Source organism: Silene latifolia, chromosome Y, assembly GCF_048544455.1.
Source record: "Silene latifolia isolate original U9 population chromosome Y, ASM4854445v1, whole genome shotgun sequence".
Lineage (NCBI taxonomy): Eukaryota > Viridiplantae > Streptophyta > Magnoliopsida > Caryophyllales > Caryophyllaceae > Silene > Silene latifolia.
Window position 1 is genome coordinate 262,120,695 of NC_133538.1, and position 26,174 is coordinate 262,146,868.

At 36.7% G+C, this 26,174-nt stretch overlaps 1 protein-coding gene across 2 annotated transcripts; it reads left to right on the plus strand.

Moving 5' to 3' along the window:
* The first annotated feature begins 1,042 nt into the window (after positions 1 to 1,042).
* LOC141634150 (isovaleryl-CoA dehydrogenase, mitochondrial-like) lies at positions 1,043 to 4,610 on the plus strand. 2 transcript variants are annotated; one of them, XR_012538901.1, is made up of 8 exons: positions 1,043 to 1,413; positions 1,665 to 1,724; positions 2,138 to 2,202; positions 2,493 to 2,647; positions 2,751 to 2,791; positions 2,886 to 2,940; positions 3,886 to 4,024; positions 4,370 to 4,610. XR_012538901.1 is itself a non-coding variant. In XM_074446429.1 (5 exons), exons 2-5 carry the CDS (start codon positions 2,504 to 2,506, stop codon positions 3,889 to 3,891), a joined length of 246 nt encoding a protein of 81 aa, XP_074302530.1. In that variant the 5' UTR covers positions 1,043 to 1,413; positions 1,665 to 2,503; the 3' UTR covers positions 3,892 to 4,006. The 2 variants fall into 2 exon arrangements, 1 of the variants encoding a protein (XP_074302530.1); XM_074446429.1 differs by lacking the exon at positions 4,370 to 4,610 and having other exon boundaries at positions 1,665 to 2,647; positions 3,886 to 4,006.
* Positions 4,611 to 26,174: the final 21,564 nt, after the last annotated feature.

Below are 26,174 nucleotides of genomic sequence, written 5' to 3' on the forward strand. Positions count from 1 at the left end.
AAAGAAATGTAAAGGAGAAGAGATTGGAATGATTATACCAAGCGTTCTTCTAGCTCCTAATGCCTCCAATGTTCCAAGTGTGCATGTGCAACTTATTAGACAAACATAATATATACAATGCATGTTTTTGAAAATTTTCAAATTTTTAGATTTTTTGGAAATTTTTTCAATATTTACAAATATTTAAAACCATATAAAAATATTTACAAATATATACATGGTGTAGATATTTCCCTCCCCACACTTAAAATTTACATCGTCCTCGATGGAACGAATGGAGGGAGAAGAATGAGGAACATAAAGAACATATTTTTGTAATTTTTGTTTTTTCTCAAAAATAAAGACATGTTTTTGGATTTTTATTATTTTTTGAAAATTAAAAATATATTTTTGGATTTTTAAATATGAAAATTTCCTCCCCGCACTTATTTATTTATATATGGGAAGAAATTGAAATAAAAACATGTTTTTGGAAGATTTTCAATTTTTCAATTTTTTTATTTTTTATTTTTGGATTTTTAGGAAGAGGAGAGACAAATTAAAGACATATTTTTTGACTTTTAAATTTTTTCAAAATGTACATGAAAAGTTTGGGTTGCCTCTCAAGAAACGCGTTATTAAGGAAACCGCCAAACTTATGCTTTGTCCTGTAAGCTAACCACTACTAAGATAATGCGCAATAGTGACGGAAAATCTAACGGAAAAAAAAAGCCGTCGGATAATAAAAAAAGCCGTCGGATAATACGGGAATTGTGACGGAATTTCCGTCGGAACTGTGTTCCTGACGGATAATCTGTCAGAGATAAATGGCGCGTTGAATAATGATATTGGCGCCACACTGAGTGACGGAATTCTGACGGATATTCCATCAGGAATTTGTATTTACTGACGAATATTCCCTTAGTAAGGTTCACATGACGGGAAAGTTGTCAGATAGACTCACAAATACAGGGTTGGGGAAAATTAGAAAACACGGGAAACTGACGGCAATTCCGTCGGAATTTTGATATTTTTGACAGTAATTCCGTCAGACCAGTTCTCTAAACCAAAAAAAACACGATACTCATTTTCACCCTTACTCTCACTCTCACTCTCACTCTCACTCACTCCCAAACCCTAATCCCCCAAAACCCGGCACTCCCTCCCTGCCTCCGGCAACCTCACCTGCGTCATCACATCGGCCGGCCACCACCGGCGTCCCTCCCTCCGACAACCTCTCTTCCTTTTTTTCTTTCTTTCCCTTTCTCCTTTTCTCCTTCCTTTTCTTCTTTTTCGGATTCTCCTTCTCCAGCCACCACGGGCCACCCCGTCGTCCTGCTGCTGCTGTCGACCACCACCACTGACGTCCACCACCACCACCACCATCTTTTCTCTTTGTCTCTTGTAATCTTCTCTTTCCTTTTTTTGTTTAAGGTATGATTTCTTCTATTATTTTTTTGCTTTAGGTTGATACTGAGTTTATTATTGTTATTTACATACATTATTGAGTAATAAATTGACTAGCTTTTATCATTTGAAGAGATATTTAGAATTGGTTGGTTTAGGGTTTTGTGAAATTGGGGAAATTAGGTTTTATTTTTTAATTATTTGATTTATGTTTCAGCTATTGTAAGTTAGGGTTTATAGAAATTTGGGATTTTGACAAATTACTTGTATTATTGAAGGTAATATGATATTTGTGAGGTTGTTTGAGTCACATTTCTGCGGCCGAAGTTCGTTATAAGGTTCGCCTTTCGAGTTTCTCTATTTTGCTTGTCAAGTTAATTATCTAGATTTTTGTTTGTCATCTAAGGAATTGCAATGATTTTTGTTCTTAGTTTGTCTGGTTATGTGAATTGAGTTTCTCTGATTGTTTTGAGAAATTAAGCTGCATATGGTTTCATGGCTTTTGTTTGTTATTAATTTATTGGTGTTTAGGCTAAAAGGTTGGCCAAGTTTGCCAAAACATTAACGAAATTACGAATACGACCACATTTGGTGTCTGTGTGTCTGTTTGTATATAATGCTATAAGTATTTTGTGTTTGTTTAAGCTTAGTTTTATAAAATGGTTACTGTTCGACATCATTACCTTGACCCAGGAAAACGTTTTTGAGAATTGCTTGTTAACTGTTTTGTTTGTTTTATAATACTATGCAGATGCGAACTTGTTTTTAAGAATTGCTTCGTGTCCCAGGAAAAAATTTTGGGAGAAGAAGGAAAAGGTGATAATGTAATGACATTTTCCTGTGACAATGAATGACATGATGAACATTTTTAGAGTCAATAGATAGACACAAGTGTTTTCACGATCTCGCCTTAGTATCGTCATACCATTAAATAGCTTTATGTTATGAACTAAGAGTGTAACACTATGATGGTCACTGCGCACAATTAAAGAACATATATCAGTAACAATGTAACATGCTGAGAATTTGGAAACAAGAAACTATTCTGATGGAAGCTATTTAAAAAGTCGTCTTGTTTTGAAACATTTTTGCTCTTTCTCTGGCAGGAGTATACGTTATGATGTCGGGGCTGGACTTGGAGAGACTTGTTTTGGCAGCTGGCCCGCTTGGTATTATGCAAGCTTGCCTTGATATTGTTCTACCTTACACCCGACAAAAGGAACAATTTGGACGTCCGATTGGAGAATTTCAGTTTATACAGGTCCTTTTTTAATCACAATTCCAAAATGTTCGAAAAAGTCTTATTATTGTAGTATTTCCATCAATTAATGAATTGCATATAACTACTTGCTTGCTTATTACAGGAAAAAGTGGTGGACATGTATACTTCTCTGCAATCATCAAGGTTTTATTCATTTAAGAAGATGTTCCTTCTCTCATGAACAAGGGTTGAGAGTAACTACTAACTAGTTACCTAATGTTGTGAATATCTCGTGCAGGTCTTACGTGTATTCTGTTGCAAGAGACTGTGACAATGGAAATGTAGTCTCAAAGGTGCATTTTTTTATCCGCTTTGCCTTTATTTTCATCTCCTCTATTTCAGGTTCTAGTTCATACTCTCAAGTGTGGTGCTAATTTATCTTCCATTCATCCTTATATGTCACAATATGTAGCCATAGTGCTAACTGCGAAGTCTCCAAGCGACATCAAAAAACGGCAATAGTTTATAGAGTAATTTTAATCAGACTCATGGTTTAAGCTTTTATTCAAAGTGCTTCTGAAGTTCTCGGTCATCCATTCATCCATATGAACAAATCTATCAACTTAGGCTATATAGCTAATGAATGCTAGAGATAAAAAAAAAATATAGGAAAAAAATCTTGTAAGAAGTAAAATATTAAAAAAAAAAAACTACAAATTCAAATTATTCAATAATATTGAAATCAGGTACTCTTGAGTCTTGCACCATTGAATGCAGTTTTTGTGCTAAAGAAAATAGAGGACACGAGTTCCATTTACTATTTACGGGCCTGTTGGATTATCTTCTCTTTTAATCCATGCATTTACTGAGATTCTCATTCATTATCATGAACGACTATTCTTCCTAAGGCAGATGAATTTTGGTTGATGCATTAAGAAGTGTTACTAGATGGTATATTTAGTCTTCCTCCTTGAGGTTTAATCAAAGGTTCATTGTTGGTGTGTCTCCCCATAATTTCATATTCATGGGAATGTCGTGCACTCAGGCACTCGAGTAATCGTGTTTGCATATTTTGCAGTATTGTATTCTTAAGGATCCAAATTGTCTTTTTCAGTAAAGTCTGTCTTCTCCACATATTTTGGTATGGGTCATGTTTTCGTCTTTGGTGCAAACAAAATTACAATTTCATGACACCATGCGGATTATTATGTATCATCTTTTTTAGCATTTTTTTTGCTCTTCTAATGTCTTTTCTTGTTCTTTTTTAAGTTTCTTCTGATGGTTTTCGGTGTACACAGATTTAGAGAAAATAAGCATATTAACATGGGCTCGGAAAAGGGGTTAGATATTGAATCTTGGAATTCCACTCAAGAATGCTTTGATGTTCTGAGATCTCGTGGATATAGGATTGCCACAACTTATCTAGGAAAGGATACTGTAAGCACCCCATTCTTGCTGATAATAGCTTGTCATACCTTGATTTCAATTTATAAATATCACAGCAACTTTCAGTCTTCATATACATACTATACTAGGCTCTCCGAGATAGATGAACAATTAACATACGAGTCCACCTCTCTTTATGCTTTTTGATGTGAACAATGATGGGCTCATATCGTTCAAAGAGTGAATACTTTGGAAGCAACATCTGTATACATTTCACCCATGTAGTCTTTCTATTCCATGTACAATGTCGACTGATAATGTTCTTTTACGCATTTAATTTTTTCGTTGTTGACATTCATTTGACCTGTTTGTAAATGTTGTGATTTGTTTTGACAGTTATGGCGCCGATGAGAGCTTAGCATAGGCAAGGAGCTAATCACAGTATAGGCTTCGTGTGGAGATTAAAATTGGGGGAGCTGTAGAAAATGGGGGCATGGTTGAGTACTTCTTTGGTGAAGATGGTGAAACAAAGTTGCATTATGACAAATTTGTCAGTGTAAAGTAATCAGTAATGACATACAATGTAAAATACTCAGCAATAACCTGTAGGGCCTATCAAAACAGCATTAAAGAAAAAGATTAGAACGGCCTCAAGGGAAAAATCCCTCGACACTAAAAACAGACAAAATTAAACAAATAAATAAATAGTTGCCTCTCCGGCAACGGCGCCAAAATTTGATATCGTCGTCAGGTACCAAAAATAAAATACCTAGTTACACTAACAGAAGTTAGCAGTAAGTAGGGTCGATCTCCACAGGGAGGCGGTTACTATCTACTTGTCTACTCGGTCTATCTAATGTCACAATCGGGGGTTTTGGTTGTTTTGACTAAACTAAATAGATTAAGGCAAGAGAAATAAAGATAGAGAAATTAGCAAGAAAGAGAGAAAACTAGGATGTCGGGTCATCAATGAACGTCAGTGAATTGCAGCTAAGATCGTAGATTAGTCGATTTGTCGGTCTATGGAGCAGTGAATATCTCCTTCTGGTCTCAATTCGCCCTAAAATACTATTAGCTTAGCTTCCGCCCTCACTAAAGCATTTTATTGTTCATTGCAGGTCTCACCCCTTCCAACCTTCCGGTACAGGTCAAGGCTGACCAAGGTTAAAAAGGCTAATTGCATCAATTCAATCAGCAAGATACAATTAAAACAGCGATTAACAACATAGACAAAAACGACGACAATCTGCAAACTAATTAGCAATTAACATTCATTCATCGAATCCCCTAATCCTAGCAGAGAGAATTAGCTAGACATGATAAAGGGAAGAACAGAAATAAAGGGAAGAAAAATAAATATTAAATAAAAAGAGAGAAAAGGGAAAAAGAGAGAATTACAGTAGATCCGGAAAAAGAGAGGAAAGCAGTCAACAGTAAAAAAGAGGAAAGAAATTATGAAGTGTCTAGGAACAGTGTCCAAGATCCGTAACAGAGAAAAAAAAAAGAGAGCCATAATGTGTATCTTGTCTTCCTATTTATAGGAAAGACGATTTTATTTGACCTAAAAACAAATTAAAGCTAAAAAGCCCGAGCCCAATAGAGATTACTCGATCGAGGACTTTTATATCACTCGATCGAGCAAAACCAACCTAAAACCTCTCGATCGGGTACTTTCAGTACTCGATCGAGCACTTATTAAATAGGCACTACTTGATCGAGTAGAAAAGGAGTCGATCGAACACAATTGTACTTGATCGAGTACTTTCCAGCGCACAATTCCTGCTTCGCGCACTGAACTTCAAACGGCTTCCATTTCTTCGTTACTTGGCCAAACAGGGCGTTTCTGGTGGCGTTGGAAAGCTAAGAGGGCAAGATTTCATCTCCAATTGGAATCAGCTGGATAACCGTTTTAGAACTCGAGATATGGCTCTTCAAATTAGGCATTAGCAATTTGAAGTTCCTGCTTTACTCGCCTAGCTATCTTACTTCTTTGCGCATCTCAAAATAGTAGTTTCTAAGCTCCGACTCAACTCATCTCCTAAATGCATGCATAGGGACATGTTTTAGGCTTGATTATGCTCATTTCTGATTCATATCTGCAAATAATACAAGACAAACCAAAGTAGACAATTCGGGGGACATTTGTTGCTAAACACTACACAAAATGCATAGAAATGCGTGCAAATAAAGTACAAACTACCTATATAAAATACACGCATCAGTAATGATAAAGGCCGTCTTCTCGCCATGAATATTAAATACTTCTTCGAGACTTTCTTTGATTTTTATGCTTCCTCTATTCCTAAAACTTCAAATAGTGCATCTAGTTCTTCCACCACTACTAATATATTCCCCCATAATAATAAGCAATATGATACATTTAACTTTGGTGCTCTCTTGGGAAACAAATTTGAAATGGAAATGGGTGGGGCAGAAAAATGAGACAAAAGGTATTTGAGTGATGATCGGGAAAGTAGGCAAACTACTCTTAATATTTTGCAATGGTGGAAGGATAACCAAAAACGATACCCTTACTTGCTAAAATGGCTCGGGATGTGCTAGCCATTCCCGTTTCTATGGTGGCATCGGAGTACGCTTTTAGCACGGGAGGTCGGGTTCTTGATTCTTTTCGGACTTGTTTGAACCCTAGAGTGGTGGAAGCTCTTATATGTGCCCAAGATTAGCTTTGTACCTCCCATACTCCAATGATTACTGAAGAGATCTTATTTGAGATGGAGAATATTGAAGAAGGCGAAGGCAAGTTGCTTGTTTTTTATATTTCAATTGCTAACTCATTGTTTTGTGGTTGTTTTTTACATTTCAATTGTTAACTCGTTGTTTTGTATTAATATGAATATTGATTTTTTGCTTTCATTTTCCTTAAAAATTGTAGGTATGGAGGATTTGGTGTTACAACAACCACTTATGGTTATTGATGAGACGGATGGTTGATGTCTTCTACGAAGATGCAAGTTTTTTATTTTGTTTTGGAGTTCTCAACTACGGACAATTTGTTATGTAATTTGTTACCTTTCGAGTTAAATTGTATGGGTTTCACTTATTTGTATTTTAGGACTTCTTTATGCATAAAGACTTATTTTAAAGTTGTCTTGTTATACATGAACTTTAAACTTTTAGTATGGGAAAGTTAGGTTTTTAAAAACAAGACAGGGGGCTTTAAGAGAAGAACAGGCTGACTGACTTTGTGTTCTTATGAAACCGGTGGCAAAATCGGTGTGGATAATCCGGTTTCGGTTTCAAATCTTAAAAAAAAAAATGGTTTACCGGATTAATCCGGTTTGGATTCGGTGCAAGAAAATGACAACTTTTAAAACCGGTTAACCGCTCCGGATTGCAAAACCGGTGCGAATAACCGCTTTTGCTCAGCCCTACTTTCTACCAAATCCCAAATAATACATGTGACGGATTAGCCGTCAGTATTCCGTCAGAAATGCGAATTACTGACGGAAAATCCGTCAGGATTGCGTTTTTTGTGACAAATCGTAGTGACGCGCATTCCTGACGGAAAAATCCGTAGGAATCCGCATTTCTGATGGATAAGGGCTGTTATTGACGGATTTTGTCCGTCAGTTTCCCTTGTTTTCTTTGTAGTGAACCGGGATCTCACAATCGGTGGCCGAGGCCACTCATCACCTTGCCCTTATCAAAATAGCTTATGTCTTTGAGCATCTTCCAATTCTCTCAGCTTTGATCATTCTCCTCATCGAGTTCAAATTCAACAATCTAAAACATCTCCTCTTTCATTGGAGGAGGATAATCAAAACCGATAACTAAGGGACAACCAACAAGATATGAGACTCGATTAGTCTCCTTGTCCCTCATTCTTTCTTCTTTTCCCTTGCCAAATATCTCCTTCAAGCAACCCTCAAGAGTTAAACAAGGAGCCACAATAACCTCCTCGGAAGGGTTGTCACACCCATCCTCGACAAACATGACCTCAATCAAGGGGGTAAGAGAAATCAGGTCTAAGGAATCAACGGGTTCAAAAGATTCATCATCAACATGAAAGAAAACATCAAATTTCTCCAAAATAGGCTTCTCAAATAAATCAACCTCAAAATCTCATTTACTTTCACTCCAAGAGTCATCACAAGTATCATTGTTCTTATCATTCTCCTTCATTGACTCTTCCTCACAACTCTCATTATCAATTTTAAGTCTAAGAAGATCTTCCCTCATAACCAACTCCCTCTTTACCACCCCATGGTCCACATCAAATGACACACCCTCAAATTCGCATAAGCCAAAATCCTCAAAGTTCTCACTAAGAAGGCTATTTGGCTCATTCAACCACACATTATCATTATCATCATCAAATCTCACACTTTCCAACTCACAATCCACAAAGAAAGGTGTAGGTTGTAATAAAGGGAGCAAAAATTGTTTTGAAAAGGGCAAGATAATTCAAAAGAGGGATCAAAGATATGCAAGTCACTATCATTATTCATCGTATTAATTAACATGCATGGGTGGTGGAGAAATCTCCATGAGCATAAAGTTTTCGTCCCCTTCTACATCAAGAGTGTTATAAGTCACCCTTAAACATTCCTCATCGTAGGGAACATCAATAATTGCATACTCATCCCAAGGAGTTTTCTCACCTACATAATCATCAACACATTTCTCATTCTCGAGATTCACATCTAATTTTTTTTTTATAAAAGGTTAATTCTCATTAATCAAACAAACCACTTACAAAGCAAAGCTAATACATCATCACTCCTAGCTAACAAAGGAACTCATCATCTCCTCACTAGGCATCTCATTTTGCCAAGCAAACATCCTTAAAGCCACATTATATTTAATGCGATTTACAATTTGTCTAACAGTAGAATAGTGTTCCCTAAAAACTCGAGCATTCCGTTCTTGCCAGATGGAATAGATAACTGCAGCCAAGCTACATATATTGTTGGAATATGTGTCCTCCGACAATAATGCGATCACGACTGTTGATCATGATGATCACATGTTTAAGTCTCATTAAAATGAATACAATTGGGAAGTAATATTGTTTCTTCAATCGGTCAACATATATCGGTAATGATTGGTGACTAGAGTTTGACATTCCGTCGTGTGACGGTGGTGATCGATTGACCCCTAGGTCATACCTAAAGGGCAATACTCTTAATTGATTATTTAATTAATCGTATAATGTTACGAGTTAATTAAATTACTTGAAAATTGACGGACGATTTTGGAAGTAAAATTTACGTATCAAATTGAAATGTGATTAAATGAGATACGGTCTGAGTAATTGAATTGTATCATTACTCGGATGAAATAATTGTTTAATGTAACAATTAAATTGAATGAATTGTTATAAATACAATCAGTTGTGATTTATAAATTGGTAAAATTTTTGGCACAAGTAAATATGAAATTACTAAGTCAATTTTTGTATGTGACGTATTTTTATTAATACGTTGATTTTTAATATGTTAAAAATACATAACAAATATATGTGACATGTGACATGTGACATATAGACAATTGACAAAAATAATATGGAATCCATATTATAGAATGGGCCGAAAATTAGAAGGGTTTATACTAATTATATGTTGCTTGTAATTAGTGGAAAACACAATGATTAAAAGGAAACCTAGCCATGCAAGCCTATTGTTCCTTGTGAAGAACAATTTCTCCATGCATTGGCTCACCCTAAAGCTCCTCTTACACGGTTTTGGGGAAGCAAATGTGATCATTGTTTTTTCTTTAATTTTGCCTAATAATAAACTAAAGGTAGTGTATTATTTCCATTCCATTCACTCATCCAAAAACACAAGTTCTAGTGAGAAGAAAAATCCTCTCTTCTTCTCTCTTAAAAATCGAAATTTATAAGAGTTTTATAAAAGTTTTTGGTTCAATTTTCTACTAAAATTAATATTATACTAGTATTGTAATATTAATTAGATTAAGTGTTAAGCCTTGGGTATAATACATAGGGAGAGATCTTACACTTAGATCTTTATTCTTCCATTGGAAAAGCTCAAGAACAAGAAGAGAAAGGTGATCTCTCTTGTGCCCTAATAGCCGAAATCTACTATGTAAGGACATGATTTCTCCTCTATTTATATTATTGTTTGCATGCATAAGATCCGTAATTAATTTTATGACAAATTATTTAGACATATAAGAGTATGTTAACATGTATATGAATCTACATTTCCTTCAATCGGTATCAGAGCCAGGTTGTTTGCATGCAAATTGGTTAAAAGTTTTTCCGAGTTATATGAATAACAAAATAAAACTTGTAAAATTTGTGTTATTATGATATATCACGAAATTATTACATGCATGTTAATATTTCTGGTCCTAAAGTGTTTTAGGATATTTTGGTTAATTTTTCGGATTTTTATTGTTCATAATTTACAATAATGGCATTTAAATGTGATTTTATGAGTAAAAATGTCATTTTTGGTCTAAAAAATAGCTATACTTCGAATTTTCACTTGGTTTTTGGATATGTTGTTACATATATTATTTTGAGATAACCTGTAAATTTTCATAATTGTTGGACTTGTTATGCTCGAAAAATGAATTTTTCATCATTAAATTCGGATTTAAGAGAAAAATAGGTTAATATGAGTTAAATTTCGAATCTGGTCATAGAAAATTAATATGTTGTCACATGCAATTTTACAAGATGTGTGTAAAATAATTGGCTATAAAGAAGTCATTTAGCATGATTTATGAATTTTTGAAGAAAAATAGCATAAATAGTGACATTATTAGTGAAAAATTAATAAAACATAATCTATGACTTAGGAAAAACGTCTAATGTTGCATTTTATTATATTTTTCAGATCTAAAATTGAAAAGTTAATGAAAATAATTTTTCCATGTTTTTATGATTATTTTATTATAAATTGATAAACCGCAACATTGTTTTTCCGGAAAAATTTCGAAATTTTTAACCTAAGATTTTGAACATTATGAGTGTCATGGAATTTTTCCAGAATGTTCATGAATTTAAATTTCAAATTTTGAATTTATTTGAAATTTTTAGATTTATTTGAAGTTTAATGGCTTATTTTTGTAATTTTTGGTCCATTTTGAACAATTTTATAAATAAAGGTTAATTATGGTCAAATTATTAGTGAAGACTATATTTTGAGTCCTAAGAGGTTAGGGTAATTAACTTATGCATAAATATGAGTTTATGCATTTTTGTGATTATAAAATGTTGAAATCACGCAAAACCGTAAAAACCGAGTAATATACGATATTGGCTAATTAAAAGGCGATTTAGCATAAAAATTGAGCATGTTCATACATATTATAATGCTGCATTTTCTTTATGATTGTCATAATTTTAATTTATGTAATTTTTGAATTATGTAATTTTACTTAGTATGGCCTTAGATTTTAATTGGTATTTCCGAAATGTATGGGAATATCGATTCGGTTGTAATTTTTATTGTGATCTCGTATCACCGTTTTGTAATTTAATAGATTTATTTTATTTTAGTTACAAATGTATAATAGGAAATTATGTAATTTATTATGTAATTTTATTCATTAGGAGTTCCAAAAGACGGATTACTTCAAGAATGGCGATACATAAAGACGGTGTTACCTCGAGATGTGTGCCACAACCGAAGTTCAAGGGACCAATGGAGTTGGTTTCCGAATATGTAATAGATTAATAATTTTTCTATTTTAGGAAAGGCCATACTAGGATTTTTATCTTTATGCTTGCATTTTATTTTATGTCACATGCATCGCTAAATCGCCATAACTAAACATGCATCCTTATTTTATCGAGTTTATCGACCGTGTCAATTAGAATTATCGTAGTTCACCGCTTTAGTTCACTTATAACGTGATAGATAATAAATTGACATGACCTCTCGCTAAAACTATCAATTGAGACATAGCCTTACCAAATAGTAGAAACCATGAAAACCTATTTCATGAGGGAGTGCACTCGGCTACCCCGGGGTACAAACCTTGTTACGTAGGGGAAGTGGGTGATAAATGTCTAATCCACCGAATTCATGTTGATGAGGGTTTCATCGGCTACCCCGTGCCTAAGTTAATGTGGGTTTGGATAATGGACACATTTATTCGAAATTTGGATTGAACTCAACAAAAGTAATTGATAAGGGTTTCATCGGCTACCCCGTGCCCTTATTGATGTGTTTTGGGCTATAGATAAATATTAGAGTAATTTTATCGACCAAGAGTTCTAAAAGTAGAATCGATTAAAAGGTTAATCCACCGAGTTATATTGATGAGGGTTTCATCGGCTACCCCGTGCCTAAGTCGATATGAATTTGGGTCTTGGAATCATTTATTCTAGTTGGGTAGAGGTCACTAGAAAAATGCATAAAACTTGTTTAAATCATTCATTTTTACGAGTATAATTAAAACGACAAATGTTTTACTCCTTATATTTTGTTTTGTAGACCACTTCTTATTCATAACAAATGGCAACACCAACTCCTAATGCTACACCACTCGCTACTTCATCTTGGCTCCGATCCTTTATGGATCGATGTAAACTTGAAAAGAATGGGTCAAATTTCTCCGAGTGGGATGCCCAACTCAAATTAGCCGAGGGTGACGACAAGCTTCGTTACCTTACCGAGGCCTCTCCACCCGAACCCTCCGCTAGGTCCACCGCGGCCACTAGGGAAGCCTATGAGGCTTACCAAAAGGAGTCCGCCGCAATGAAAAATGTATTAATATTTGCGTTGGAGGCGGAACTCCAAAGGAGAGCCTTCAAAATGGGCAATGCTAATGAGATTTACTCCAAACTTGTGACCATGTTTTCACAAACTCCGCGGATCGTCCAATATGAGGCGGCGCGGCATTCTTTGATCTCGACTTCAAAGAGGGCCAAAAGGTTAGCCCTCATGTGCTCAAACTCATGGAGCTTGTCGAGACCTTGAAAATTCAAAAGGTTGAAATCCCCAAAGAACTCATCGTAGATAGGATTCTACACTCCTTGTCTAAAGTCAAGGCATATGTGCAATTCCGGGTGAATTTCAACATGCAAGACAAGGACGTGTCTCTTGAGGAGTTGCACAAGTTACTTGTGCAAGCCGAGAGGGACATGGGGTTAAATGTGAACCCTCCCAAGGATGTGCTTAACATAAGCACAAAGAGTAAGGGGAAGTTCAAGAAGAGTGCAAGAAAGGGTAAAAAGCAAGCTCCCACATTCACCAAAGCTAAGTCTTGTGAAGCTAGCACCTCCAAAGTCAAGAAGGGTCCTCTTGACAAATGCCATTATTGTAATGGCATGGGACATTGGAAGAGGAATTGTTCCAAATACCTTGGTGATATCAAAGCTGGAAAGATCACTCCAGTAGGTAAATGACTAACCTTCTTTTATGTTTCTAAATTCAACTATGGTATTATGATGCAAAGTTGTGATAATGTATCTCCCTTTTTATTGTAAATAGGGCCTCCACCAAGCAAAGACAAGGGAAAAGAAAAACAAGCATGAGAAACCATGGAGAAGCTAAGGATAGCTTTTATGGAGCTTTGTTTTTCATTGTCTTATTTTAAGTTATGTTTTGGATTCTAGAACTTTGAGTTTCCGTGTTCGACATGGAAAATTATTTTTGATAATGAATTGTATTTTGGATGATAGTGACTTGGTTTGCAACCCAAGTCACCCGTTTTATCATTTATCCTTTTAATGTTCTAAAATTCATCTTTAAATGCTTGCGTTTTGAAACATAAGATCATTCACTTAAAGGTGATCTAATAGACAATTATAATGACGGGTTTCATTATATGTCCACATGCTTAAGGCTTGTGTATGATCATTTATGAAGTGATTTTGAGTCTATGAACTCTCTTAAAGGTATGTCAATCACCAAGTACACACATGAAATCAATTACTATTAGTCTGTCTATGAGATAGTTCTCCTTATACTTCAACATCATTGATTAGTGTCTCATATACTATCTTTGAATATATAGTGTATTTATTCTAAAGATAGAGTGGGAGAAAAATGAGGACACAACACACAAGGCAAGATAAAATTGTGTACTTGTGTAAATGTAGATCTACACAAGAGAAAATGATTTGAATAAAGGTATATCTATTTACATAGTATACCAAATAGATGAGATCTATGGTCTCAAGTTAGTTCTATATAACTAATGAGACCAAGTGTAGTAATCATAAGAGTAAATTCTCAAAATAACTACACGAGGAGACCAAAAGAAGTTTTGGATAAAAATGACTAATGTAAAGTCTTAACAAGTTTTGACTAAGTTCTATATGATAAATTTTGACCAAATAGTTTCAATCATGAGTTTTACTTAAGAGCCTAAATGAATCAAAGTAACATACTAGTTATGATCAAGATTAAGTTGCAAAGATTGATATTCCGATATCTTCAATAGCCAACGTTTTAACCACGCAAATGTCATTGCTTAACCTCGCTAGGAAATGGTTAATCCTCCTTCCGAAAGAGTATTCTGAAGGACGTATTCTAGATATTGTTTATATTTGAATAATGACATTACTACACATCATTATGACATGAGTGTGTTAGAGATTTAAAAATCTCTTTCCGTAAGGTTGAGATGAGACCACTTCAAAATAGGCTTTTTGAAAGGATATGATGGGAACATATATGGTTTTATCCTAGTAACTTGGCAAAGCAATTTATATTTATATCTTTGACAAATTTCGATCGAGAAGTCAATTTCGAAATATGTTGAATTGAGTGGGAGTTAGGAAATTCTCATGTGAAGACATGGAATTTAGTGGGAGCTATCATCCTTGAATGTATAAAACTCATTACTCATTAAAGAATGACGAGCTAATACCTTCTTTCATAAAGAAGCTTTTGAGTTTTCAATTCTGGATGAAAATGGACAATGATGAATCCAATTACATCATGGGATGTTGGATTAGTATTAAAGAGATACACATCGTATCAACATATACATAAGATATTCATATGAATGAAAATGAAATTAGCATTAGCGATCATGGTAGTTTATTGAACACGAGAACGGTTGATCTCATGATTATCAATAACTAATGTTTCCGCCATTAGAATAATCATGTACATGTCCAATTTTGAATCATATGCATAAGAGCATAATGATTGGTTGGTGAGCCATAATAGAAACGTCATGAATTCTCAAGTAGAATCCGATGAGCGATTTCGGTGTTTGTGGAATACTCGATTATGTGACAATAGGTTGCACATATATATGAAATCCGAACACAGGTAAAGATTTATGAGAATCCTAAAACTTTCGAGCTAGAAAGAGAAATGAGAAGCTTTGGAAAGATGCTTGGTTGAATAAGAAGTTATTCAAAAACAATCTTTCCTAGTAAAGCTAGGACTTGTGAGAAGTGCTAAGCTGAATAATCTTGTAAATTGTTACAAGATTCTACAAAACATATACCTAGTGCATTGTGTGTGGATGGAACACTTGATCAATACAAGTTGTATTATTCATCGCAAATTCGTTCGTTATGAGATGAGCGATAAGAAAGTTCTTTCAAATTAAAGAACCAAAACCAAGGTCGAGAACCTTGATGTGCACTTGGTAAGATTCATGCTATGAGAGAAAACATGAATGTGAAGGAAAATGCAAGTGTAAGAAGTTTGAACACATGGACACATGGGATGTTAAACTTCTATTGCAATCAATAAGTGTTTACACTTATAATAAACATCACAAGGTTGCAATATGATATTGACTACCCAAGTGTGATGTCGACATTTGTCGTATGAGTTATTCTTAACTCACCCCCGTACATTGTTATATCCAAGCGGGTTGTAGAGACAATTGAACCCCGTTAAAGTGAACATGGATTAACATTGTTTTTGCCCATAGTTACTTATATGAGGTGACGTCTCGAAGTGACTAGAGTGTGAGGCGATTGATGGCAAGTTCAAGTGCCATACAGTCATGTGAGATGACTAGTCGATCACATAGCGGATCGTTAGGAACATTTTGTCGGGCCTAATGACCGCTTATAGAGTTATGGCAAATTTATATAGCCTGGTCGTGGCGAGAGCTACTATAGTATTCGAATGAGTCGATTCTTTTGACTAAAGACTATTCACCTAAGATGGCACAGTTTCAGATTAAATTTGATTTGTGTTACTACGACCTTCGTAAATGGGGTCAAATGGGCATATTTTGGGTTATGATGGTGTGGCTAGTCGAAGGGAATGAGTGCGATAGGAATTGTCCACCCCTTGTCAGGGTTATAACAATATCTCAGGGCCACTCGAGGAGTAATGAACTGGAAATGCGTGGCCACGCTCGGAAAGTATCTATGACAGATAAGTCCGGTCAATCAGTTATTCTCCAGATCGAGGAAACCACTCTCGATATGATCACTTGCAAGTACGACCTGAAAGACACCTTGCATTGAGTGGGAGATAGTAATAGGACAAGAGAATTGGTGACGCACACTTGTCGAGGACAAGTGGGAGATTGTTGGAATATGTGTCCTCCGACAATAATGCGATCACGACTGTTGATCATGATGATCACATGTTTAAGTCTCATTAAAATGAATACAATTGGGAAGTAATATTGTTACTGTCAACTGGTCAACATATATCGGTAATGATTGGCTGACTAGAGTTTGACATTACTGTCGTGTGACGGTGGTGATCAGTTGACCCCTAGGTCATACCTAAAGGGCAATACTCTTAATTGATTATTTAATTAATCGTATAATGTTACGAGTTAATTAAATTACTTGAAAATTGACGGACGATTTTGGAAGTAAAATTTACGTATCAAATTGAAATGTGATTAAATGAGATACGGTCTGAGTAATTGAATTGTATCATTACTCGGATGAAATAATTGTTTAATGTAACAATTAAATTGAATGAATTGTTATAAATACAATCAGTTGTGATTTATAAATTGGTAAAATTTTTGGCACAAGTAAATATGAAATTACTAAGTCAATTTTTGTATGTGACGTATTTTTATTAATACGTTGATTTTTAATATGTTAAAAATACATAACAAATATATGTGACATGTGACATGTGACATATAGACAATTGACAAAAATAATATGGAATCCATATTATAGAATGGGCCGAAAATTAGAAGGGTTTATACTAATTATATGTTGCTTGTAATTAGTGGAAAACACAATGATTAAAAGGAAATCTAGCCATGCAAGCCTATTGTTCCTTGTGAAGAACAATTTCTCCATGCATTGGCTCACCCTAAAGCTCCTCTTACACGGTTTTGGGAAGCAAAATGTGATCATTGTTTTTCTTTAATTTTGCCTAATAATATACTAAAGGTAGTGTATTATTTCCATTCCATTCACTCATCCAAAAACACAAGTTCTAGTGAGAAGAAAAATCCTCTCTTCTTCTCTCTTAAAAACCGAAATTTATAAGAGTTTTATAAAAGTTTTTGGTTCAATTTTCTACTAAAATTAATATTATACTAGTATTGTAATATTAATTAGATTAAGTGTTAAGCCTTGGGTATAATACATAGGGAGAGATCTTACACTTAGATCTTTATTCTTCCATTGGAAAAGCTCAAGAACAAGAAGAGAAAGGTGATCTCTCTTGTGCCCTAATAGCCGAAATCTACTATGTAAGGACATGATTTCTCCTCTATTTATATTATTGTTTGCATGCATAAGATCCGTAATTAATTTTATGACAAATTATTTAGACATATAAGAGTATGTTAACATGTATATGAATCTACATTTCCTTCATATATACCATTTCTTTTTCCAGTGAACCCCTCGAAATTGAGCTTGTCTATACAACTCATGCTTCAAGGACAGTGGCCTCCTCGTTACGCCTAACCAATGAAGGATGTCCTGCAGAATAGAAGCTGTAAACCTGCATTCAAAGAATAAGTGACTCCCTGTTTCACATGCTTCCTGGCAGAGAATACACCTACTAACCAGACTAATCCCCCTTCTAATCAGGTTGTCATGGGTGGCAAGACATTTCCAAGCAGCAAGAATGCTGACAAAGTGATGCCTGGGCATCACCACAGAATCCAACAAAGGGTTGACCCAACCAACTCGAGGTCTATCAGGTCTGAAAACTTCATAAAGAACTTGTGTTTTCTGCTGCTTATCCTCCCAACTACCTATCACCTGAAAAACTACAGCAAAGCCTCCACACCTCTGAACAAATTCATCCCTGGTATGCAGTAATGACCTCCAGAACATAGAACAATTGGTAGGGCATTGAATAGTGAAGATATCATTCTTCTTTTGTGTAACATCCCCATAGGCCGGGACCCTTCCTCCAGGCCATTCCCATCATATGGAGGTATCAAAAGCCTTGGTCTCCAAAGAGTGTAGTGCGAACAATAAGTAAAGAAGTAATTTAGATAACATAAATAGTTAAGTTGTAGAGTTAAGTGATCACAAGTTAAGGGATATAAAAATCATCCTATTAGTACAACCAAATCGAATGGAGTCTAAATGTCAAAAGCTAGATAAGAACAAGTGACGACAACAAGTGACGACAACAAGGTAGACCTCTCCCAAGCCCGCTACTCAACACATGCACTTGTCGACACTGCTCCCCATATGGGCGGAAATCACCATATGGTTCATCACAGACATTCAAATCCAAGTGTTAGCCAATGATATGAATGTTCAATAATAGACAAGAGATGCAACAAACTTACTAGTTTAATGAGGTATGTAACATGACAAACATCCACCAAACTCATCTCCGCCAACCGTGATCGGGACACCCCTACGACATCACCAAAACAACAAAGGTACTCGAAACACGTCCGTCGTACCGGACCTGAGTGCGACTCGAGTCCCCTGCCAGACTTGAGCGGAAGAAGGTTTCCCAACCACCTTCCGTCTCCAAAACCATCACCAACATTCTCCAACAATACCCAATGTCAACAATTCACCAACAATAAGAATAATTAACCAAACAAGCATGCCATTAAATTCATACAACAATCAATTCATGCTCATAAATTCATTAATTCATATTCTCTTCTTTTAATTGCTTATTAACATGTTATAGTGCAAGATAATTAATGCTAGAGTCATTCACCATACTCATTCTTCCGAAAATAATTATGAGACCACAATATGTACCAAACCCTAATTATCCAACACATGTTATAATGCAACTACTATGAGATAAATGTAATTAATGATATTAAATGCACAATTAAACACTCATAACATCATAGCTAAGTAGGGAAACCCTACCTTGAGCTTATCTTCACAATCCCACAAGCTAATCCCTAGAAATGCTCCTCAATGAAGCTTCCTACACATATTAGTTATTATAATTAACACTACAATCTATTATAACAACATACTAACTTAACCCCTTGAATTCTTATAACATAATTAAGTAATGATTAACTTGCTAGCTAAATAAAGTTGTTAAGACAAGAAAGAAGAGAAGAAGTGTAGATCCACTTACAATAAAGGAGAAAGGCTAAGGAGGCAAGAACTCTTTAATGGAAACTTAGGGTTTTGAGAGGATTTGAAGGTGGAGAGTTTTAGAGAGAAGTTGCTGAAGTTTAGAGAGTGGTGAATAGTGTATGAGAGGGGTTTTGGTGTAGGAAATATGAAAGATATGGTTATGAAAGCGACACCTCACCAAACATTTCCCGTGTAAAACTCACTCGACCGTCACTCGGTCAAGTGGAAGCCCACTCGATCGAGTGGAGGCTCCACTCGGTCGAGTGGATGGTCACTCGGTCGAGTGACTGACTTCTCAGGCTTTCCAGCCTATTGTATTGGCTCACTCGGTTGAGTGGAGATGCACTCGGCCGAGTGGGTTCTTTATTCGGTCTAGTTATACTTGGATAAATACGAGGTATTACAATCTATCCCCCTTAAAAGAAATTCGTCCCCAAAGTTCACTCCCGACACTAGGTGATACGTGCATATTGTATAGTCTTTTTAGCCTATTTTAGCACGTATTTCCATGCATTCTTGTACTGTTTATATAGTATTTTGCCCCCGAATTGGCTACTTTGGTTCGTTTTGTCCGTTTTGTAGAAATGACCGCGAAAGTAGTGGAATCGTACCATTTTTCGTCCTTTTTGCATGCATTTTGAGGAGACGAGATTTTCTGGAGTGTGTTTCTGCATTGGGATGCATGAAGGCACGGTTTACGAGGCAGTCGGGCACGAGTTTAGGCTGATTTGAAGGAAGAAGACTCGATCGAGTGGTTTTATTACTCGATCGAATGGTTTCTACGTCATTGGTTGATCGATCGAGCACTTTTATACTCGGTCAAGAAGTGCTGAAAAGAGAGGTTACTCGATCGAGTAACTATTCTACTCGATCGAGTAGATTTTCTGGAGTTTTGCTCGATCGAGTGGATTTATTCTACTTGATCGAGTGGTTTGGTGTGGCGTGGGCTTTAATTAGCCCGTAAGCTTGTTTTAGCTTTTAGACTTAGTTTATTTTCTATTTAAACGCAACTTTACTAGGTCATTAGCTATCTTATCATCTATCATTTTTAGCATTCACAGTAAAAACATTACGTTGCTTTTCCCTTCTCTACTGTAACTTTATTTTCGGGGTTATTTCGCTCGGATTTGTGTGTTCTTTACGCCGGATTCTCATGATTATAATCTCTTTCTCCTTTCTTAATAATAATCTCTCTTTCGTTTGCTTTAATTGTTCGTTTTACTTCATTTAATTTCTGCCTTAATTACTTTTTATGCAATTTAATTATCGTTTTAATATGTTGAATGCTGGTTATTTATCTGCTGTTAGTTTTGATAGTATTAATAGCGATATGAGTAGCTAAACTTGTTTCATGTTGAGATTAGGGGATCTACGGTAGAAATGTGACGATGTAGTGAATAAGTTAGATGAATTAATTGTGAAATTCTGTCACCATAGCAATATAACTGTATTTACCGACTTAGTTGAGTGCACGCTTCTGAGTCACCCCTTTAATCTGGTTAAATTTAATCCTGGATCGGAAGATTGGACTAAATAGACCTGCTATGAACAGTAGACTACCCTGACGAGGACGGAAGTTAAGTTAGTGGAAGTTTAGGGTAGAAAGTGGACAGGAAGGACCTTTCCATATCCGTCTCATATTAATTTGTCTAAGTTGTTTACAGTTGAGTCACTGGACTACCGTAGTGAACCGAAATCCTGACATGTCCCTTCCCTATTTGATAGTTTAATTCTATTTTCCTGCCTTTATTGCTCTTTCTCTGCTTCTCTTTCCTTTAAACCTTTAGTTTAGAAAACCAATTTAAACACCCCCCCATTTATGACCAAATAGACGGACTTTTACAGATATATTGCCTCCCTGAGGAGATCGACCTGACTTCCCTAGATATATAGTTAGTTTAGTTAGTTTATTTTTGATAGGTACACGACAACCCTGTCAAATTTTGGCGCCGTTGCCGGGGAGGCAATTGCCCTATCTGTCTTTGTTTCGTTTATTTTATCCGTCTCAGGGAATTTTTATTCCTTGAGGCAGTTCTTATTATTCTTTTTCAGTGTTGTGTATGCCCAGGTCAGACAGGTTTGAGTTAGTTTCAGCTGATTCAGAACCAGAGAGACTATTTAGGCATAGACTCCGTCTGCAAAGAGAATCACGAAAGGAAGCCTTGAGTACTTTCGAACCAGAGCTTCAACATTTCCTTTTTACAGAAAATCTGACACGGCTATCGCAACCCTATCAAAGATAAAACCTAACGGTCTCAACTAAAATGTAGCAGAGGCAGTCGAGTATCGAATCCACAGGGAGGTAATGTAATTATAGCTGTCTAATTTTAATCCTATGGTAACAATTGGGGGTTTGTTTGAATTTTGGTTCTAAACTACGAAGTTTGAAAGGAAGAGAAATAAAGTAAGGAGCAGTAAAGGCAATAAAAAATGATTTAAACTATCAAGAAGAGAGGGACATGTCGGGATTTCGGTTCACTACGGTAGTCCAATAACTCAGCTGTAAATGATTCAGACGAACTAATGTGAGACGGATGTTAAAAGCTCCTTTCGGTCCACTTTCTATCCTAAAATACCACTAACTTAACTTTCGTCCTCATTAGGGTAGTCTACTGTTTATAGCAGGCCTATTTAGTCCAATCTTTCGATCCAGGATTAATTTTAGCCAGATTAAAGGTTGACATAGAAGCGTGCACTCAACTAGGTCGGGAATTACAGTTAAATTGCTATAGTGACAGAGTCTCGTGATTAATTCGTCTGATTCATCTACTAAATCATCATCTTTCTACCGCAGATTCCCTAATCCCAACATGAAGGGAGTTTAGCTACTCATATCGGTGATTGAACTAACAGCAGACAATTTCCCAGCAGTGAACATTATAAATAAACTAAAACTCGCAATAATGAAAATTAGGGCAAAGGAAATAAGAACACAAACGAGAAATTAAAGCAACAAATGATTATTATTAATAAAGGAAGAGAAGGAATTACAATCAAAGCGAATCCGGCGTAAAGAACAACTGAATCCGAGCAATAATAACCCCAAAGTAAAGTAACAGTGAAGAGGAATAAAAGTAACGTAGTCCAAGTTTTCTACTGTCAAAGATAGAGTAAAAGTATGATAAAAGATGATGTCCCTTAACCTAGTTAACATAGGTTTAAATAGAAAAGAAACTAAAGCTTGCGGAATAAAACATCACACGAACTGATTAAAAGCCCATACCCATAAAAACCACTCGATCGAGTGGATTAAACCACTCGATCGACCAACTTCTCAGCAAAAGTTACTCGATCGACCAAATGGTTACTCGATCGAGAACTTGGTCTTTGTGCAGCTTAGTGGTCGAGTAAAATGTTACTCGATCTAGCATCAGAGGGTGTAGAAACCACTCGATCGACTGGTAAACAGCTCGATCGAGTGACTATGTCTTCATTTCAGCTCACGTCTTCACCCAAGTGCCTCGTAGTGCGTGCCACGACGCTTCCAATTGCAGTATCTCACTCTGGGACAATCCCGTCTCCTCTAAATGCATGCAAAAAGGACAGAAAGGAGTGTGGTTCCACTACTTTCGCGATCATTCCTACAAAAAGGACAAAATACACCAAGGTAGCCAATTCGGGGCAAAATACCATAAAAACAGTATAAAAATGCATAGAAATACGTGCTGAAATAGGCTAAAAAGACTATACATTAGGCACGTATCAAATCTCCCCAAACCAAACCTTTACTCGCCCTCGAGTAAACTCAAAACTAAACTAATGGAACGGAAATGATAACTTAGAGCTAGCTTAACTTGTCTACTTGAACCAATTTAATGCAACAAAAATCACGATTAAAGCCAAGCAATACGCAAACGAATTATAAAACATTCGTAAATAAAGTCGACCTATCGACCTTGCAAGACCAACAAAACTGGACTCTCACGTGGTCACTCTTCTCTCATGAAGCAAAGGGCAAATGTTGTATGTAAAAGAGAGAAGAAAAGACAGTCACTCACCTAACTGCGACCTACATAGCATGCATGCAACAAAAATGAAAGACAATTTAAGTACTAATGCACAAATTTCAACCAATAATGTCCGTCACAGCCGAGGGTTTGCAAATAATATGGGAATAGTGAGGTTCAGGTGAGAAAAGGCAAAACAAGTTATGGAAATGTGGAGGTAAAAGCGTCAAGCTAGTTCCTAACAGGACCATAGTGAAACCATCCGGATCTCAACTGACTGAAAGACTAAGTACAAGTGCCCTTCATTTGGCACAAAACTCACTAGACTCAAAGCACAATCTCCTCAAAAAAATATGGGATAGAACGGAGGAGTCAGACGGTCACAAACTTCCCTTTTTTAAACACCGTCTGAAACAACTAACTGAAACAAAGCAACCCCCTTTCTATTGTACGTCTTCGAACATCTTCTCAACTCTGACAAGAGGGCACAATTGTTTTCACATTTTTTTTTAGTTCCAGCTTTTTTTTTTTTTTTTTTTTTTTTTTTTTTGTTTTTTTTTTGTTTTTTTTTTTTTTTTTGTTTTTTTTTTTTTTTTTTTTTTTTTTTTTTTTTTTTTTTTCTGTTTTTCATATTTTTTTCTTTCTTTCACGTTTTCTTTCTCTTTTTTCTCTTCTTTTTCAATACTTTTTTTTTATTTCCTCCTTCCTTAATACAAACACCAACTCCAAACAAGAATTACGGACCAAACTGCAGTGGAAAACATACCACAAAAGAACATACTAACTAGCTTGACTAGGCAGGCTTAGTTTGGAATGTAGCTAATGGGTCAAAAAGGCAAGTTTTGGCTAATGTGGAGCTAAATGGGTGAAAGATATAAAGAAAGGGGAATTTGCAAGACCCTCCCTGCATGTGACACCAACAACAAACCCGAGTATGTGCATTTGACAAGAAATTGAATGTCATAAATGTGCAAATGAGATGAACATGCTATGCAAGGAGTACTACTCAAAATTCCTAATGAACTGGTCATGAATGTCACCAGTTTAAGGCTCTAAAAACTCAGAATTTTTAAGTAGTTTGCCAATTTATAGGTCAAGTCTAAATAGTCAGCTTATATTTGAACAGAAATTCGTAGATTATGCGTATGACAAAGCTAAAAACTATCAATAAGGTGCAAGGCTCAAGTAAATTGACAAGTTATAGTGCATTTTCATCACGGAAATCTACCGTTCCGACTCAACCTATATGCAAAAGTAAACGTGAATTTTTTTTTTTGAATTTTTGACATTTTTTCTAATTTTTTTTGGATTTTTTGATTTTTTATTGAAAATAAACAACAATGCAAGCTGAAAAATTAAACGTGAATGCAAAACAAATGCAAATGCAGACTTAAAAGGATGCAATACCCTCCCCAAACCAAAACGGACAACGCCCTTGTTGTCCTCCAGCATACACCAGCAGAAAAATGGGGAAAGGGAATATACAACCAAAAGAAAAATCAAAACAAAAATAAAGGAGACAAAATAAAAGAGTAAGGGATACATACAAGGTACGAACTTCCCCAAACCAGCCAGAAAACTGGGGAAGTGAGTAGACCAGTAGCTACTCGTCATCTCCAGTCACATCCTCCGCACCTGGTGTAAATGGGGGGTCCCTCGCCTCCTCTCTCGGCGGCTCGTTTGTGCCTCTGCTCGGCCCGCAACCGCAACTCTCGTGCTACGGTGTCTCCTCCACCTCGTCCCTCGAGTCAGAAGGGAGTGGAGGGTACCCACCCTCTGGGTATCGGTAGAAGGAGGGATGCGGCCACCCTGCTGGAATCGGTCGCCGTGCTCGGATATGGAACTCTTAGAGCGGGAATAGGGCCAAGGCCTCATCCCGTCTCATCTCGGAAATGTACCTGCACATATCCAGAAGCAAGGCATCACGACGCCCTTGGTCCATGACCTCGGGCGCCCCTAAAGTAGGAGGGCAAACAAAATTGGCCGGCAGGGCCGAACCAGAAGGAGGAGGGGTAAGTGAAGGTGTGGGCGTGGATGTGGGTCCAGTCTGAGCCGGAGTCTGAGCCTGAGAGCCAGAAGACTCTCCGGCCTCCCGCTTCCTCTTCTTGGAAGAGGTAGAAGCAGGGATGAGGGTGAGGTGGTAGGTGGGAGGAGGTGGCCTCGCTCCCTCAGCAGCAGTCGAGAGCGGTAAGAGTGGAGGAAGGGTAGGTCACGGCAAGGTGACAGACGTGGAACCACAAATCTTCCACGTCCTCGCGCCCTTCGTCTTTGGGAACCAGGTGAAGTCAACCATGGCAGCCAAGTCAAGGTAAGCCTGCTTATGAGGCGCGGTAAGTCCAGGCTCAGAGGGGTAAAGATGGCGGGCTATCCTGGTCACTAACCCGCCGCAGACAACAGAGGTCTTGACCTTCTTCCCAATTCCGTTCCAATGCTGAGCTACCAAATAAGCAATGTTTAGAACAAACGGGGTACCGTAGTCAATGTTAAGGTACCCCGCGAGAATCGCTAGCTCAGTGTTGGTCACGTTATTGGGCTCAGGTCGCCCAAAGATGGTCTCTCCTATAAGTAGCAAGAAATAACGGGGAGCAGGTAAGTGTACGTGGGCTCCCTTCCGTGTGGGGAAGGGGGTGTGAGAAAGCGCAGCCCAAAGCGGCTGACGGATATCCCGAGGGGGGTCGATGGGGCCGTCACTAACGAGGCCTAGAACCTCCCCAAACCTGGCCAAAGTCCAATGGTGCGACTCATTGCGGAGTCGGAAGTGAATGCAAGGACTAGAGTGGTTGGAAGCGTAAGAGTCGGTGTCAAAAGAGTAGGAGATGAAGAACTC

Coding starts and splice junctions, on each gene's coding strand:
- LOC141634150 (XM_074446429.1), top strand. CDS start 2,504: ATGATGTCGGGGCTGGACTTGGAGAGACTTGTTTTGGCAGCTGGCCCG. Junction 2,648..2,750: donor GAGAATTTCAGTTTATACAG/GTCCTTTTTTAA, acceptor TGCTTATTACAG/GAAAAAGTGGTGGACATGTA. Junction 2,792..2,885: donor ACTTCTCTGCAATCATCAAG/GTTTTATTCATT, acceptor TATCTCGTGCAG/GTCTTACGTGTATTCTGTTG.